General features: G+C 42.7%; 1 protein-coding gene across 1 annotated transcript in view; it reads right to left on the reverse strand.

Moving 5' to 3' along the window:
• The window catches only part of LOC124622777 (myrosinase 1-like), a 47,325-nt gene that overhangs the window by 29,578 nt on the left and 2,565 nt on the right, over positions 1–15,182 (reverse strand). The window contains exon 2 of the mRNA XM_047148569.1: positions 12,072–12,205. Coding sequence (XP_047004525.1) covers positions 12,072–12,205 — 134 coding nt within the window. The remainder of the gene's footprint in view (positions 1–12,071; positions 12,206–15,182) is intronic.

A 15,182-nucleotide genomic window follows, 5' to 3' on the forward strand; every position in this document is an offset into this window, starting at 1 on the left:
TTCCAGTCAACATTGTCGAAAGCTTTCTCTAAGTCTACAAATGCTAGAAACGTAGGTTTGCCTTTCCTTAATCTATTTTCTAAGATAAGTCGTAGGGTCAGTATTGCCTCACATGTTCCAACATTTCTGCGGAATCCAAACTGATGTTACCCAAGGTCGGTTTCTACCAGTTTTTCCATTCGTCTGTAAAGAATTCGCGTTAGTATTTTGCAGCTGTGACTTGTTAAACTGATAGTTCGGTAATTTTCACATCTGTCAACAACTGGTTTCTTTGGGATTGGAATTATTGTATTCTTCTTGAAGTCTGAGGGTATTTCGCCTGTCTCATACATATTGCTCACCAGATGGTAGAGTTTTGTCAGGACTGGCTCTCCCAAGACCGTCAGTAGTTCTAGTGGAATGTTGTCTACTCCCGGGGCCTTGTTTCGACTCAGGTCTTTCAGTGCTCTGTCAAACTCTTCACGCTGTATCGTATCTCCCATTTCACCTTCATCTACACCCGCTTCCATTCCCATAATATTGTCCTCAAGTACATCGCCCTTGTATAGACCCTCTAAATACTCCTTCCACCTTTCTCCTTTTCCTTCTTTGCTTAGAACTGGGTTTCCATCAAAGCTCTTGATATTCATACAAGTGGTTCTCTTTTCTCCAAAGCTCTCTTTAATTTTCCTGTAGGCAGTATCTATCTTACCCCTAGTGAGATAAGCCTCCACATCCTTACATTTATCCATCCCTGCTTAGCCATTTTGCACTTCCTATCGATCTCATTTATGAGACGTTTGTATTCCTTTTTGCCTGCTTCATTTACTACATTTTTATATTTTCTCCTTTCATCAATTAAATTCAATATTTCTTCTGTTAACCAACGATTTCTACTAGCCCATCCCTTTTTACCTACTTGATCCTCTGCTGCCTTCATTACTTCATCCCTCAGAGCTACCCATTCTTCTTCTACTGTATTTCTTTCCCCCATTCCTGTCAATTGTTCCCTTATGCTCTCCCTGAAACTCTGTACAACCTCTGGTTCTTTCAGTTTATCCACGTCCCATCTCCTTAAATTCCCAACTTTTTGCAGTTTCTTCAGTTTTAATCTACAGTTCATAACCAATAGATTGTGGTCAGAGTCCACATCTGCCCCTGGAAATGTCTTACAATTTAAAACCTGGTCCCTAAATCTCTGTCGTACCATTATATAATCTATCTGATACCTTCTAGTATCTCCAGGATTCTTCCATGTACACAACCTTCTTTTATGATTCTTGGAGCAAGTATTAGCTATGATTGAGTTATGCTCTGTGCAAAATTCTACCAGACGGTTTCCTCTTTCATATCTCTCCCCCAATCCATATTCACCCACTATGTTTCCTTCTCTCCCTTTTCCTACTCTCGAATTCCAGTCACCCATGACTATTAAATTTTCGTGTCCCTTCACTACCTGAATAATTTCTTTTATCTCATCATACATTTCATCAATTTCTTCATCATCTGCAGAGCCAGTTGGCATATAAACTAGAACTACCGTAGTAGGATGGGCTTCGTGTCTATCTTGGCCGCAATAATGCGTTCGCTGTGCTGTTTGTAGTAGCTTACCCGCATTCCCATTGCTTTAATCATTATTAAACCTACTCCTGCATTACCCCTATTTGATTTTGTATTTATAATCCTGTATTCACATGACCACAAGTCTCGTTCCTCCTGCCACCGAACTTCACTAATTCGCACTATATCTAACGTTAACCTATCCATTTCCCTTTTTAAATTTTCTAACCTACCTGCCCGATTAAGGGATCTGACATTCCACGCTCCGATCCGTAGAACGCCAGTTTTCTTTCTCCTGATAATGACGTGCTCTTGAGTAGTCCCCGACCGGAGATCCGAATGGGGGACTATTTTACCTCCGGAATATTTTACCCAAGAAGACGCCATCATCATTTAACCATACAGTAAAGCTGCATGCCCTCGGGTAAAATTACGGCTGTAGTTTCCCCTTGCTTTCAGCCGTTCGCAGTACCAGCACAGCAAGGCCGTTTTGGTTAGTGTTACAAGGCCAGATCAGTCAATCATCCAGACTGTTGCCCCTTCAACTACTGAAAAGGCTGTTGCCCCTCTTCAGGAACCACACGTTTGCCTGGCCTCTCAACAGATACCCCTCCGTTGTGGTTGCACCTGCGGTACGGCCATCTGTATCGCTGAGGCACGCAAGTCTTCCCACCAACGTCAAGGTCCATGGTTCATGTGGTTAGGTACATTCAATGGCGACTCATAAAATATTATTGATGTACAAAGGAGAGAAGAAAGCCAGAAGCTCTGGAGATCTGGTGCTGTAGAAGGCTGATAAAGATCAGCTGGAAAGACCGAGTTACCCGTGGAGAGGTGCTGACAAGAGTACAAGAAACCAGATCTCTCTGGAGACACCTCAAAAGAAGAAGAGACAACCTGGTAGGGCACATTTTGAAACACAATAATATCAGTGGAACTATGTAGCAGGAGCTATAGAGGGGAAGAACAGTCGAGGACGCCCAAGGATGTCACACATGCACCACGTTATGAATGGTGTGGGGTTGCACAACATACTCGGAAGTGAGGAGGAGGGAAGAGACAAAAGAGGAATGGCATACTACTGTAAACGAATCTCAAGTTTGTACTCTAAAGAGAGAGGAGAGCTATTTTGGTAGCAGCGACATGACTTCTTCCTGGTAGCGTATATTTTTCATACGTAGCGACGAGGTAGCATCTAGGTCGATAGCTGAGAACGTAGTTCACGTTATAGCTTTACAATGTATATTACATGACATGGCAATAAAGGGTTTAAGGCAACATGATTGCAACTGGTGTTTCGTATGATGCACTACTGGCCATTAAAACTGCTAAACCAAGAAGAAATGCAGCTGACAAACGGGTATCCATTGGACAAATATATTATACTAGAACTGACATGTGATTACATTTTCACGCAATTTGGGTGCATTGATCCTGAGAAATCAGTACCCAGAACAACCACCTCTGGCCGTAGTAAAGGCCTTGATACGCCTGGGCATTGAGTCAAATAGAGCTTGGATGGCGTGTACAGGTACAGCTGCCGATGCAGCTTCAACACAACACCACACTTCATCAAGAGTAGTGACTGGCGTGTTGTGACGAGCCAGTTGCTCGGCCATCATTGACCAGACGTTTTCAATTGGTGAGATATCTGGAGAATGTGCTGGCCAGGGCACCAGTCGAACATTTTCTGCATCCAGAATGGCCCGTACAGCACCTGCAACATGCGGTCGTGCATTATCCTGCCGAAATGTCAGGTTTCGCAGTGATCGAATGAAGGGTACAGCCACTGGTCGTAACACTTCTGAAATGTAACGTCCACTGTTCAAAGTGCCATCAATGCGAACAAGAGGTGACCGATACCTGTAACCATTGGCACCCCATACCATCATGCCGGGTGATATGCTAGTATGGCGATGACGAATACACGCTTCCAATGTGCGTTCACCGCGATGTCCCCAAACACGGATACGACCATCACGACGCTGTAAACAGAACCTGGATTCATCCGAAAAAATTGACGTTTTGCCATTCGTGCACCCAGGTTCGTCGTTGAGTACATCATTGCAGGCGGACCTATCTGTAATGCAGCGTCAAGGGTAACCGCAGCCATAGTCACTGAACTGACAGTCCATGCTGCTGCAAACGTCGTCGAACTGTTCGTGCAGATGGTTGTTGTCTTCCAAACGTCCCCATCTGTTGACTCAGGGGTCGAGACGTGGCTGCACGATCCATTACAGCCATGCGGATAAGATGCCTGTCACCTCGACTGATAGTGATACGAGGCCGTTGGGATCCAGCACGGCGTTCCGTATTACCCTCCTGAACCTAGTCTGCTAGCAGTCATTGGATCTCGACCAACGCTAGCAGCAATGTCGCGATACGATAAACCGCAATCGCGATAGGCTACAATCCGACCTTTATCAAAGTTGGAAACGTGATGGTACGCCTTTCTCCTCCTTGCAGGAGCCATCACAACAACGTTTCACCGGGCAACGCCGGTCAACTGCTGTTTGTGTTTGAGAAATAGGTTGGAAACTTTCCTCATATCAGCACGTTGTAGGTATCGCCACCGGCGCTAACCCTGTGTGAATGCTCTGAATAGCTGATCATTTGCATATCACAGCATCTACTTCCTGTCGGTTAAATTTCGCGTCTGTAGCACGTCATCTTCGTGGTGTAGCAATTTGAATGGCGAGTAATGTATTTTAAGTAATGTGTCTTATAGAGTGCAGAACTTATTCATTGTCATCTTCAAATGAATGTGCAATTTATGTATCACATTTACATGCAGACGTCACTCTGAGTAGGAACATGCGACAGGTGATGATGGTTGAGCTACAGTAAATGCTGCAGAACTGCAAGCTTTATTTTTGGGTCCACGCCCCTGTGTGCTATAGCAGAGTAACCATGCATTTTATGTGGATTGCATGCAGATCGCGCCATTAAAGTTAACAGTTTGCAGTTAATGATTTGCAAATCTTCCAGTCTGTGAGACAGATTAATGGGACGCTGATTTTGAATGAGTATACAGTACGAGCTCATAAACAGAAAGAGGTCCAATTTTCTGAAAGAAATGTTAGGATAGGCGTGAATACTGGGATAAGCAATGCAGGGGATCAGAATCGTAACATTTTGTGAGGCATAAAAGTCAAATGACGCCACCTAAAGAATGAATGTCGGAGTAAATATGGGTGATAGAACATTACATTGAAAAACTACACCTTGCACGCCACCTTACGGTGAGTGGCGTAGGGTACTTTATGCACTACAGTCAGTTCCCCCTTTCCTGTTCCAGTCACGATTGGTTCGCGGGAAGAACTATTGCTGGCATGCCTCCGTGTAATTTGGAGTCTTTATAATTTTACCTTCACGATGACTTCGAGAGACGTACGTAGGAGGAACCAATATCTTGGCTGACTCTTCCAGGAACGTGCACTGTCGGAACGCTAAAAGTAAACCATACTGTGATGCAGAAAGCCTCTGCTGCACCATCCGCCTATAGAACAAGCTAAGAATCTCAGTGACTCTTCCGCGCTTACTAAATCAACCTGTAACGAAACGCGCCGTTCTTCTTCGGATGTTCTCAGTTTCCTCTATCGACCCTATCTGGTACACATCGCACACGGATGAGAAACATTCGTGTGTTGGTGGAACAAGGGTTTTCTAAGCATTGTGACTTCCCTGTATACAACAGCATCGTTCGCGAAAAGCCTCACGGAACATTCGACATTGTACACTAATTCATTCATATACATTGTGAAAAGAAATGGTCCTATAACAGTCCGTTGCTGTACGTCCGAAGTTACTCTTACGTCTGATTATTCCTCTTCGTTGAGAATGACCTACAGTGTTCTGTTTGCTGGAAACTCTTCAGTCACATGGCTGGTCTGACATTCCGCACGCTCGTATTTCATTCATTATGCCGCGCTGCCGAGATGCACCGATATTTCCTGTTGTTTACTATCTCGCGCGCCTGGTTCAACAGAGGGGGTGGTTTTTACGCGACCGTTGTTTCCGGTACTCATGTTGATTCCTGCGGGGCAGACTTTTGGTCACGAGAAATTACATAAAACGCGAGCATAAAACACGTTTCAAAACTCTGCAACAGACCGACGTCAGAGATATAGGCCTGTGGTTTTGTGCGTCTACTCGACGATCCTTCTTCGAAACTGGAATGAGCTGCTCTTCTTCCGATTACTAGGAACGCTTAGCTCCTCCAGCGACCTACAGACGCTAGAAGAGGAGCGACTTATTTTGCGTACCCTTATGTCGTACGGTTGTCTCACTAGGTCCAGTGTCCTTGTCTCTGTTGAGCGGTGTCGGTTACCTTTCTATCCCCTGGTCACTATTCCCGATATCTGTCATTTTCAAGTTCATGCGACTGTTTAAGGGAGGAACCACAACACGATCTTCCCCAGTGAAACAGTTTTGGTAAAGGGTACTTCGGATCTTTTTAACAAAACCGTTTCCCTGAGCAATACGGCATGATCCTAGGTACTGGTATATACTGTTTTCTGTATCTCGTGTGCTTTCTTTGGTTCAGAAAAGATATTAATATCTGTGTGGCCTTTCTAATATAACCACCATGGCAAAGGACGCCTTAAAACACTTAAATTCAAAAGTGATACGTTATTACTGAAAGATTCTTTTGTGCTCTGACACTAAGCGCACCAGCCACGACTGCACAGGCCTTTATGTGCATGAAACAAGCCGAGGATGAGAAAATAGAAGTAATATACAAGGAATTTGAAAAGAGTGCCTCACATTCTCAGCGTGTTAATATTGGCCAAATGGTTGGGCCCAAATATTGGGCCATTTAACTTGTGCGTAGAACGGCCCAAGCACAGTGGTGTAGGGTGCCTCCTTGTTGACGTTCATTACACATTTCTACTTCTTTGTGTGTGCCTCTGTACTTCTGCTTCTAGCACTAATACTGTTGTCAGACGTAACACACGCAATAAAGCCTCTTACTGTACTACGGTGCACCACTGCTCTGTCTGCGCCTCGTGTGACAGTGCCTGACGCAAAAGTGTAGTGATATGTCTATAGCTCGATTAGGTCCCCTCCCCTTTCACCTAATCTTAATCCCTTACAGTTATAACGCTGAGGACGATTAAAGTCACCGTCATGTTCTAGATCCACTGACAACTTGCACACCTTACTGGAAAGTCTGTGGCACGCTTGTAACCGAATCCGAAGGCAACCAGATATTCGTACAAATCTGTCATTCTTTGAGAACCAAGGGTGCCGGACTGGTAACGATAAGTAGTGAATCCATGGAACACCTCCTCTAGTGCCAACAGACATATGCCTGTCAGTCGATAAAATGTTCCACAGCTCAAAAATGTTTCTTCTGGTCATATGTTAATAAGATTTTTTTATTTTTTACCAGAACTATCCGCTGTAAGAATGACGAACACTTTAATAAAATATTCTGTATGAGCAGAGAAATTGTTGAAACTGTGAAGAGGGATGAAAAACTAGTATAGTCCAATGTGGTTGGAAAGCAAACATAGATCGACTAGAACATTGGATATGTAGGAGGGAACTGAAGATATCAAGTTGAGTATGTCTTCGTTAGAAAAAGAGAGTTTCTGCACTGCAGAGCACGCCAAGGGGCTGAAGTAGACTCAAAACGTAGTGCAGCTTCGATAAGCAGTAGGTTGAATCTCTATAAGATAAAGGAGAGGTGGTATACGACGAAACAGAAAGCTGCAAAATTAGGACAGTGTGAAATGTAGTGCAATTTATATGAGGTAACGACCAATGATCTATATAACGACATGAAAGTAGTTACAAGAATTAAAATGTAGTAAAGCAAAATAATTAAGGCACGACAGAACATCGTTTGTACACAAAACTCCAAAGAGTTATGTATCACGCAGAAATACCCAATCTTAACAACATAACAAAAACATTACAAGAATCTTATGAATGAGGTAAGAAAGTAACACTATAGCTGGCCAGGGAACGAAGTTAATGGCAAGTAAAAGTAGAATGTATCAGGATGGATGAGGAAACAGTATAGAAACCTTATTGAATAAGATATAACTGCAGCAAAAATTGACGTGACATACAGACAAATTTCTTGTAACTCCGGAGAAGTAAAACGTAGGAAGCTTTCATGCAGCTCTCCTATTCGCTTTGTGGCCGAGCGGTTCTAGGCGCTTCAGTCTGGAACCACGCGACCACTACGGTCGCAGGTTCGAATCCTGCTTCGGGCATGGATGTGTGTGATGTCCTTAGGTTAGTTAGATTTAAGTAGTTCTAAGTTCTAGGGGACTGATGACCTCAGATGTTAAGTACCAGAGTGCTCAAAGCCATTTGAACCATTTCTCCTTTTCGTTCTGAGTGAGCCCGGTCATCTCTGGACAGCTACTGCGACGTATATTCTTCTGAATCTGTCTACTGTATTCAGCTTTCGTCTCCTCTGTAATTTGTACTTCCCACACTTCTTTCCACTACCAACTTGGTGATTCTCTGACCCCGCAGAATGTGTCTCATCAGCCTGTCCGCTCTTATAGTCAAGTTGTGCCGCAAAGTATTCTTCCTCTTTTGGATTCACCCATTAGTTATTCGGTCTGCCCATCTTATTTCCAACACTCTTCTACAGCACCACATTTCAAAACCTTCCATTTTCTTCTTGTCTGAAAGGCTCATCGTCCACATTTCACTTTCGTACAAGCGTACACTCATTTCAGATAACTCCAAGTTAAGTCCAAAAGAGACTTCTTCCTCCCAGTCTCTTGTATGTGACGTCAGGGGATGGTGGTCAGATGTGTAGTTCTCAGGCAAGTGGATACTTGTTATTGTGTTCAAACTTGCACATGTCTTGTGTCTCCTTTTACAGGAGATGTGGGCTTCACATGTATCATGTTGCTGTCAGAGGCCTGCAGCTGTGTACAAGTGGACTGCCAAGAACCATTAGGGAACGGACGGTCTATAACGTTAAAGAGCGAGATATGTGGTACGTTTAAGAGATATCTAAGTGGTCAGTTCTGAAGCAATTATGGTAAGATGACTATTTCCTTGTGGGTCTGGATATAACGCAAGATTTTTCTGGGATTTTTAACAAAATGGAGATGTGTAATTACCTTACATCAAACCATGACCTCTGTGTGCAAGACGACTACCAAGGAAACAGCAGTGAGATTGTGAGCAACAATTAGACATTTTGAATAGACAGTTTAATGTGGGTGAGTTCCAGTTATAGAATAAAGATAAATATCATATTAATACGTCAAATCAATAGCCAAGAACTGAACAATTATATCAGAAACCATCTATTTATTTTATGAAGTGTCCTTTATATGTGTGCATGAGAAACTTTTACATTTTCCTAAGCTAAAGAATATGCTGTTACCAGATTGCAGGCCACGATTTGTAATTATAGAATGGATGGTGTGCTTGCTTCTGTGGAAGACTGTCTGTTTGTATTAAATGCCAAGAAAGAGTATTTCCATTATGCTCCCCTGCATTCTGTGACTATCGTTTCTGTGTGGTGCAAACAGTTGGACAGCTTACAGAATAGTTGCTGTGATTAACAGTGTTCTGCAATTTTCCTGCTGAGGTAAGAAGAATACATAAGCGTTGACTAGTGTACAAGTAAATCTTCCAATCAAGACCGAGAAAAATTAACTTTGTTCTGATTGCCTACAGTTTTAATTATTTACCTGTGAACTGTGTGAAAATTGTTAACACAAGCTCCAACAACAACAATATAAGCTTTCCTATTATAGTCAAAGATGTATTATTCTCATTCTAGAACGTTGTTACACACTATACTGTCAAACATATTTATTGCCAAACTAGGATTGGGTACCATCTTATTCCACAGGTCTCAAGGAAAAGGAGAAATATACTAAAAGGACTTAAACAATTTCCTATTGTAGAAATGACGCCTTTCTGTCTAGCTAATATCTTACTTGTACGCAAAAGAAAGCGGAAATGGAAGTCCAAAATACAAATCCGAGTATTCGCTGAAAATAGTTGCTACACGAGAAGAATGTGATCTGCTAGTGGAAAAAAAAATTATTGAAGAAGTGCAGACAGGGCTACAGATTTCTTTAAATGCAATGTGTGATGTGTGGCAAATTCTGGACATAACTGAGATAGATACAGGATATCAGGTTTTATTGTAAATACCAATGTCAAATGCCCATATGTTAGAGCACGTATAGAAAGTGATTAGTCCAACAACATTTACTATATTAGAGGCGGCACAAAAAGTCTAGTTATAAAGCTCCATCCTCATTTGGATCTGCTTAAAAGTATGGTTACAGTATTGCTAATGTGGTGGTCTCGAAATTGCATATCTAGCAAGAGAAAAGTCATTTACATAGCTTAAAACTAATGGAATAACTACATTTAACGGCCATTCTTAGTTTATAAACCGTGGGAAATGAGCTCCATGAATATAAAACTGATGTATAAAATTGAAAATTTCTTGATGTACAAATTTTGTGTCAAATACATTGTAGATAAAAAGAAGGAGAAAGATGACGCAAACTGTTGGGGCCAAGAGTAGCTACCTATGTTGCAGCTCCGTGGTCGCGAAGGGTGTACTGCAAGCGTGTGGTCAGCCGCTGCACACTTCACTCATGGCCAACGAATGCAGCGACAACATTGTTTAAGAGTACTAGTAGCGTTTGTCTAATTTTCATCGTTCCTGAGCTGTAATATGGCTCTGATGACAGTAATATATTGATCCTGCCGTAGTTAAGTTGCCAGACCGAGAATGGGTAAGTCACTGGAGAAGTTGTCTTTAGGTTGCTACGGAAAGGTTGTCAAGTAAATTTAAAACTTTCTGTCTATAGTCAGTTCATGCCGTTCTAAAGAGTAATATGCATATATTGTTCCTTTATCATTCGGTAAATGAATTCGATTCATTTGTCAATTTAAGGATACTGCATAATAAAGGATGTTAGATCGATAAGGCCCCAAAAGGTCGTAAACACAACATTTATCGATAACATGTATAGTATTAGAATGGGGTAAGCACCAATTAGCTCCGGTGCGAAATACGGGTGGGTGTCCTATACAGAACCATTTCAAGCGAGAGTGTTTGTGATCTCGCGGACGGTGAAGGATCTGTTTATATATTACCTCAAGTGCATGTACATGCTCAAGAGGAAATTTTGTTGATGCAGCGGCGACTACATCCGCATAACTGGGAAATTCATTTTTCAAGCGAGTTAATTTGCTCTTCGCCCAACAAGATCAGCAGAATCGAGTATGTAACAAATTCTTCAGCGTCTGAATGGTAGAGATTTTCTTGATTGTTAAATTTTTAGAGATCAAGTGGTGGTGGCACTAACTAACTTTTTTGTAGGCAAAGCTAAATTAGGACATCACTACTTGATTTCAACACATGTAATTGATCTTAAGTGACAATAACGTGAAACTGCCAGACAGCCCTTAAAGAATAAAATTCTGTCTTAAAGATTCAGGAGCCAGTTGATATTAGTGAACACGTTGAACATACTTTAATGAATGATAAAGCTTTAATTTCAAAAGAAAATAACTTTCTTTTTTATTTCTCCAGGATCAGAGATCAAACAAAGTAAGCAAAGGGAAAGATAAGACACTTCACGTACTTACATACGAAAGATTCAAAATTTGTTTCTTTTTTTATATAGGTTTTAATACACAGACTGTAGGTAAAAGTTATTAACAAGATAGAAAATAATTTAATGGAAGAAAAAAATATATAAAATAAATAGAAAATGCAAACAGGAATTCTGAAAGCTATCAACGATACTCTGAAGTTGACCGTTGTCTTGCCCGCCCTAGTAGCCGAGCGGTTCTAGGCACTACAGTCTGTAACCGCGCGACCGCTACAGTCGCAGGTTCGAATCCTGCCTCAGGCATGGAAGTGTGTGATGTCCTTAGGTTAGTTAGGTTTAAGTAGTTCTGAGTTCTAGGGGACTGATGACCTCAGAAGTTAAGTCCCATAGTGCTCACAGCCATTTAAACCATTTTTGAACCGTTGTCTTGTTCACAGTATCCCCGTTAAACGATTAGGTATCTTTGTTATCTTAATTCGTGAGTAACAAAAGATAGAATAAATGATCAGATTTCGTGAACTTTAAACTTTCAGGAAGAGTTAATATCACAATATCACCTGTTTAAGTATTTATCGTAAATGGTAGATAAGATTAGTTTACCGTCGCAATATCTGCATTTTTGTGATACTTGTTGAGCAGATTGCATTTAAAGTACTACACGCAATCTTTACGCGGTATCAGTAAGTTACTTTTACTCTAGGTAAATAAACAAAGGGCATAATTACGCCTAAAGGAGATACATCGGTTTAAACTCATTATCTTGTATGTATTCTACCATGGCAGCAGGAATCATTCACCAAGTAGGATAGACACGTTGTTGCTAAGTCTAAATCGCTTAAATACTGTATGAGGGAAGTACGTTCTGGTATGTGGGGAGAAGATCAACAAATTGTGCCACGGCTTACCGCGACACTGAAATGTAGATTCACTGAATACCACATTTACGTAACAGCGAGTACTCACGTTGATCGCCTTCAGCATCTGCACGTCCTCCTGGTACTTGTGGTACGAATCGCAGGCCACGTCGCCGTTGTCGCCATTCGTGCCGTACTCCGGGTGTTCGTGGAGCATGCGGTCCCAGATGCTCTCACCCTTGCCTGCGTACAAACGAACTATAATTCCACGAACTGTAGCAGACTTGTGAGCGAAAGAACAATTGCTATAATATATGTCATTTCTAAGGTACAGTTAAGTGGAAAGCAGTTTTACAAAGAGAGTTTCTAATGGAGGCTCTTGGTAATGATGCTACTGTTCTCTTCCACTCCGCTGTAGGAACCTGAGTCCATACTGCAATGATCTGCGAGCAGACAACCATTGATATCCCACGCCTCTCACACGATTCATTAGTACAGGAATTTATCATCAGACGGCCACCGAGATACCTCAAAGTATGAACCCGTCACCAAAGGCCAACGGCCAACGGACGCCCCACGAACGATGCCTAGGCAACATTAGGACATTAGCACGTGGCTCAAATGTCGCCTCACGCAGAGGAAACTGTTTTGGCACCGCCATTTCGCTACATCGCCTGTCACCTGACTGTGAGAAAGTAGATGGACACAGAGCAGAAGAAAATGAGGAACAGTTGCTTGAGAGCGGAGGGAGTCCAGAAGTTTTCTGCAGAAGACAGCAGTAAGAAAGAGAGCAAGAACTGAGTGATAAGAAAAGGAGGAAACAAATTTCTGAAAGGAGAATTATCGGCTCGTACCCAGTCGAATGGAAATCGAATATTGCAGCCAGTGTGTGTCTCAGAGGGGGAACGAGGTGGCAAACGAGCTCGCAGTAGAGGAAGACGGTCTATTAGTCGTCTTATATACAGCATATTATATTTTAGCACAACTAACAGTAATTTGCAACTGTCCACGGCGCTTAATTTCCCACCTCCGATGTCAGCCGCCACTCTCATGCTTTAGGTATCAGGAATAAAACACTGGATTTTATGCAGAACACAACTCTACTTCTAGAGATGCGTAACGATGCTGAACACATCAGCACAGTCTTCGTGTAAGCCTTTAACGCTATCATTTTCAGTTGACAGTTGCTGTTGGCTGCAGAATTCAAAGCCTGTGCGGGATTTCGTAGTATCTCCCACTGTTAGGAATTGCATTTCCAGTACAGAAATCATACAAAATCACCCTGTTACAGTTACAATACTGCAGTGCGCAATCACATACACTGGTAGGCCAAAACATGACCACAGTCCAGCGATGCTGGTTACCGCCTGGTGGTGTTGTGAGCATGTGGCGCGATAGCAAAATTCTGTAAGCGGAGCAGACACGGACGGGAGGGAACCCTAGCGAAGTTGTGGGAATGAAAATGGGGAAATCCATTTAGATAAGCGAGTTTGACAGAATTCATGTTCCACCACCTGCGGCATAGTCGCATAATTGAACAGTGATCCAATACTGTCAAATGTTTTTTTTTATTCCAGTCTTTGATCACAATATCATTTCTTTTGACGATGACCGGTTTCAGTCAGTAATGACCATCCTCAGACATGGTGTAGAAAAGATCTGAGGATGGTCATTACTGACTGAAACCGGCCATCGTCAAAAGAATTGATATGGTGGTCAGAGACTGAAATAAAAAACATTTGAGAGATCAGATTATTGTGACACAGAGCCTGTGAACGAGCATCTCGAAAACGGCGAAGCTGGTCTAATGTTGACGTGCTTTAGTCGTGGAAAGAGGTAGGACAGTGAACAACACTAGTGGTTGGACGACCCTCCACAGAACGCGGAGTTAGGGGACTTCTGTTCTCTCTAAAGTACAATATATGGTGATCTGTGGTAGCTCTGCAGAAAGAGCGCAATGCTGGTGCACGTACAAGTGTTCTGGAGCATATCGTTCATCGTTCATCGTACATCGTTGAACATGGAGTTCCGCAGCGGACCGCCCCTACGTATTCACATGTCAACACGACATCGTCAATTACGATTACAGTGAGCACGGGACGATCAGAATTCGACCGTCGATCAGTGGAAACGTGTCGGTTCTTTGGGTGAATCACATTTTCGCTACACTAGGTCGAAGATCGTCTCCACAAACGCCGTCATCGAGGTGAACGACGGCTCGAAAAGTGCAGCGCACCACGGACGCAGGTTGGTAGCAGCAGTATTATGCTAAGGGAGACATTCTCCTGTACTTGCATGGAGCCTGTGGCAGCAATCGAAGGAACGCTAACAGCTGCAAAGCGCCCTCATCCCTTCATGCTTGATGTTTCCCCTAAGGCAGTGTCATCATTTAGCAGTATAATTGTCCATATCTCGGAGCCAGAACCATGCTACAATGGTTTGGGGAGCATTATAGTGAAGTCACGTTGATGTCCCGGCGACCAAATTCCTCTGGTGTAAACCCAACTGGTCGCTATCGTACCCCGTCACGCATAAGCAAATTAGCGGCCCCGTTATTTACGCCAATTACATGACTTTTACTTAGACATATAATGCCACACACCTGCACAAACCTACCAACGAACCGTCGAATCCGTGATACGCATAATCAGTCATGTAGTTCGGTCGAAAGACGGACAAACAAGCAATTAAGAAGGTGGTCATAAAGTTTTTGCTCATCAGTGTACGTACACCACATAAATCTTGCTCAGACTGGAACATTAAAAGTGAAAAAAAATCATGTTCTCTCATTATGTTATACATACGTGACTTGTCCAGCGTGGGCCTTTCTGTCATCTTCCATACCTTACGTACAGTCCACTACACCAATGTGCGAAAGCGTAAACGGCCTGAGACATATTGTCAGCTGTCTGAAGTGATAAACTCATATGCGTGTCAGTATGTTGGTGGAGCGTGGCAGGAAGTTCACGCACTCTCCGCTGCAGAGTGAAAATTTCATTCCGGAAACATCCTTCAGACTATGGCTAAGCCATGTCTCCGCAAAATCCTTTCTTCCATGAGTGAAGGTCTTGCAAGTTTCACAGGAAATCTGAGAAGTTTGGAAAGTAGGAGACGAAGTACTGGCGGAAGTAAAGCTGTGAGGAGAGTCGTGAGTCGTACTTGGGTAGCTCATCGGCGGCGAGCACTGTTTGCTGACTAAACGCCGACATCCGGCGGTTGG

Source organism: Schistocerca americana, chromosome 7 (genome assembly GCF_021461395.2).
Source record: "Schistocerca americana isolate TAMUIC-IGC-003095 chromosome 7, iqSchAmer2.1, whole genome shotgun sequence".
NCBI classification, from domain to species: Eukaryota; Metazoa; Arthropoda; class Insecta; order Orthoptera; family Acrididae; genus Schistocerca; species Schistocerca americana.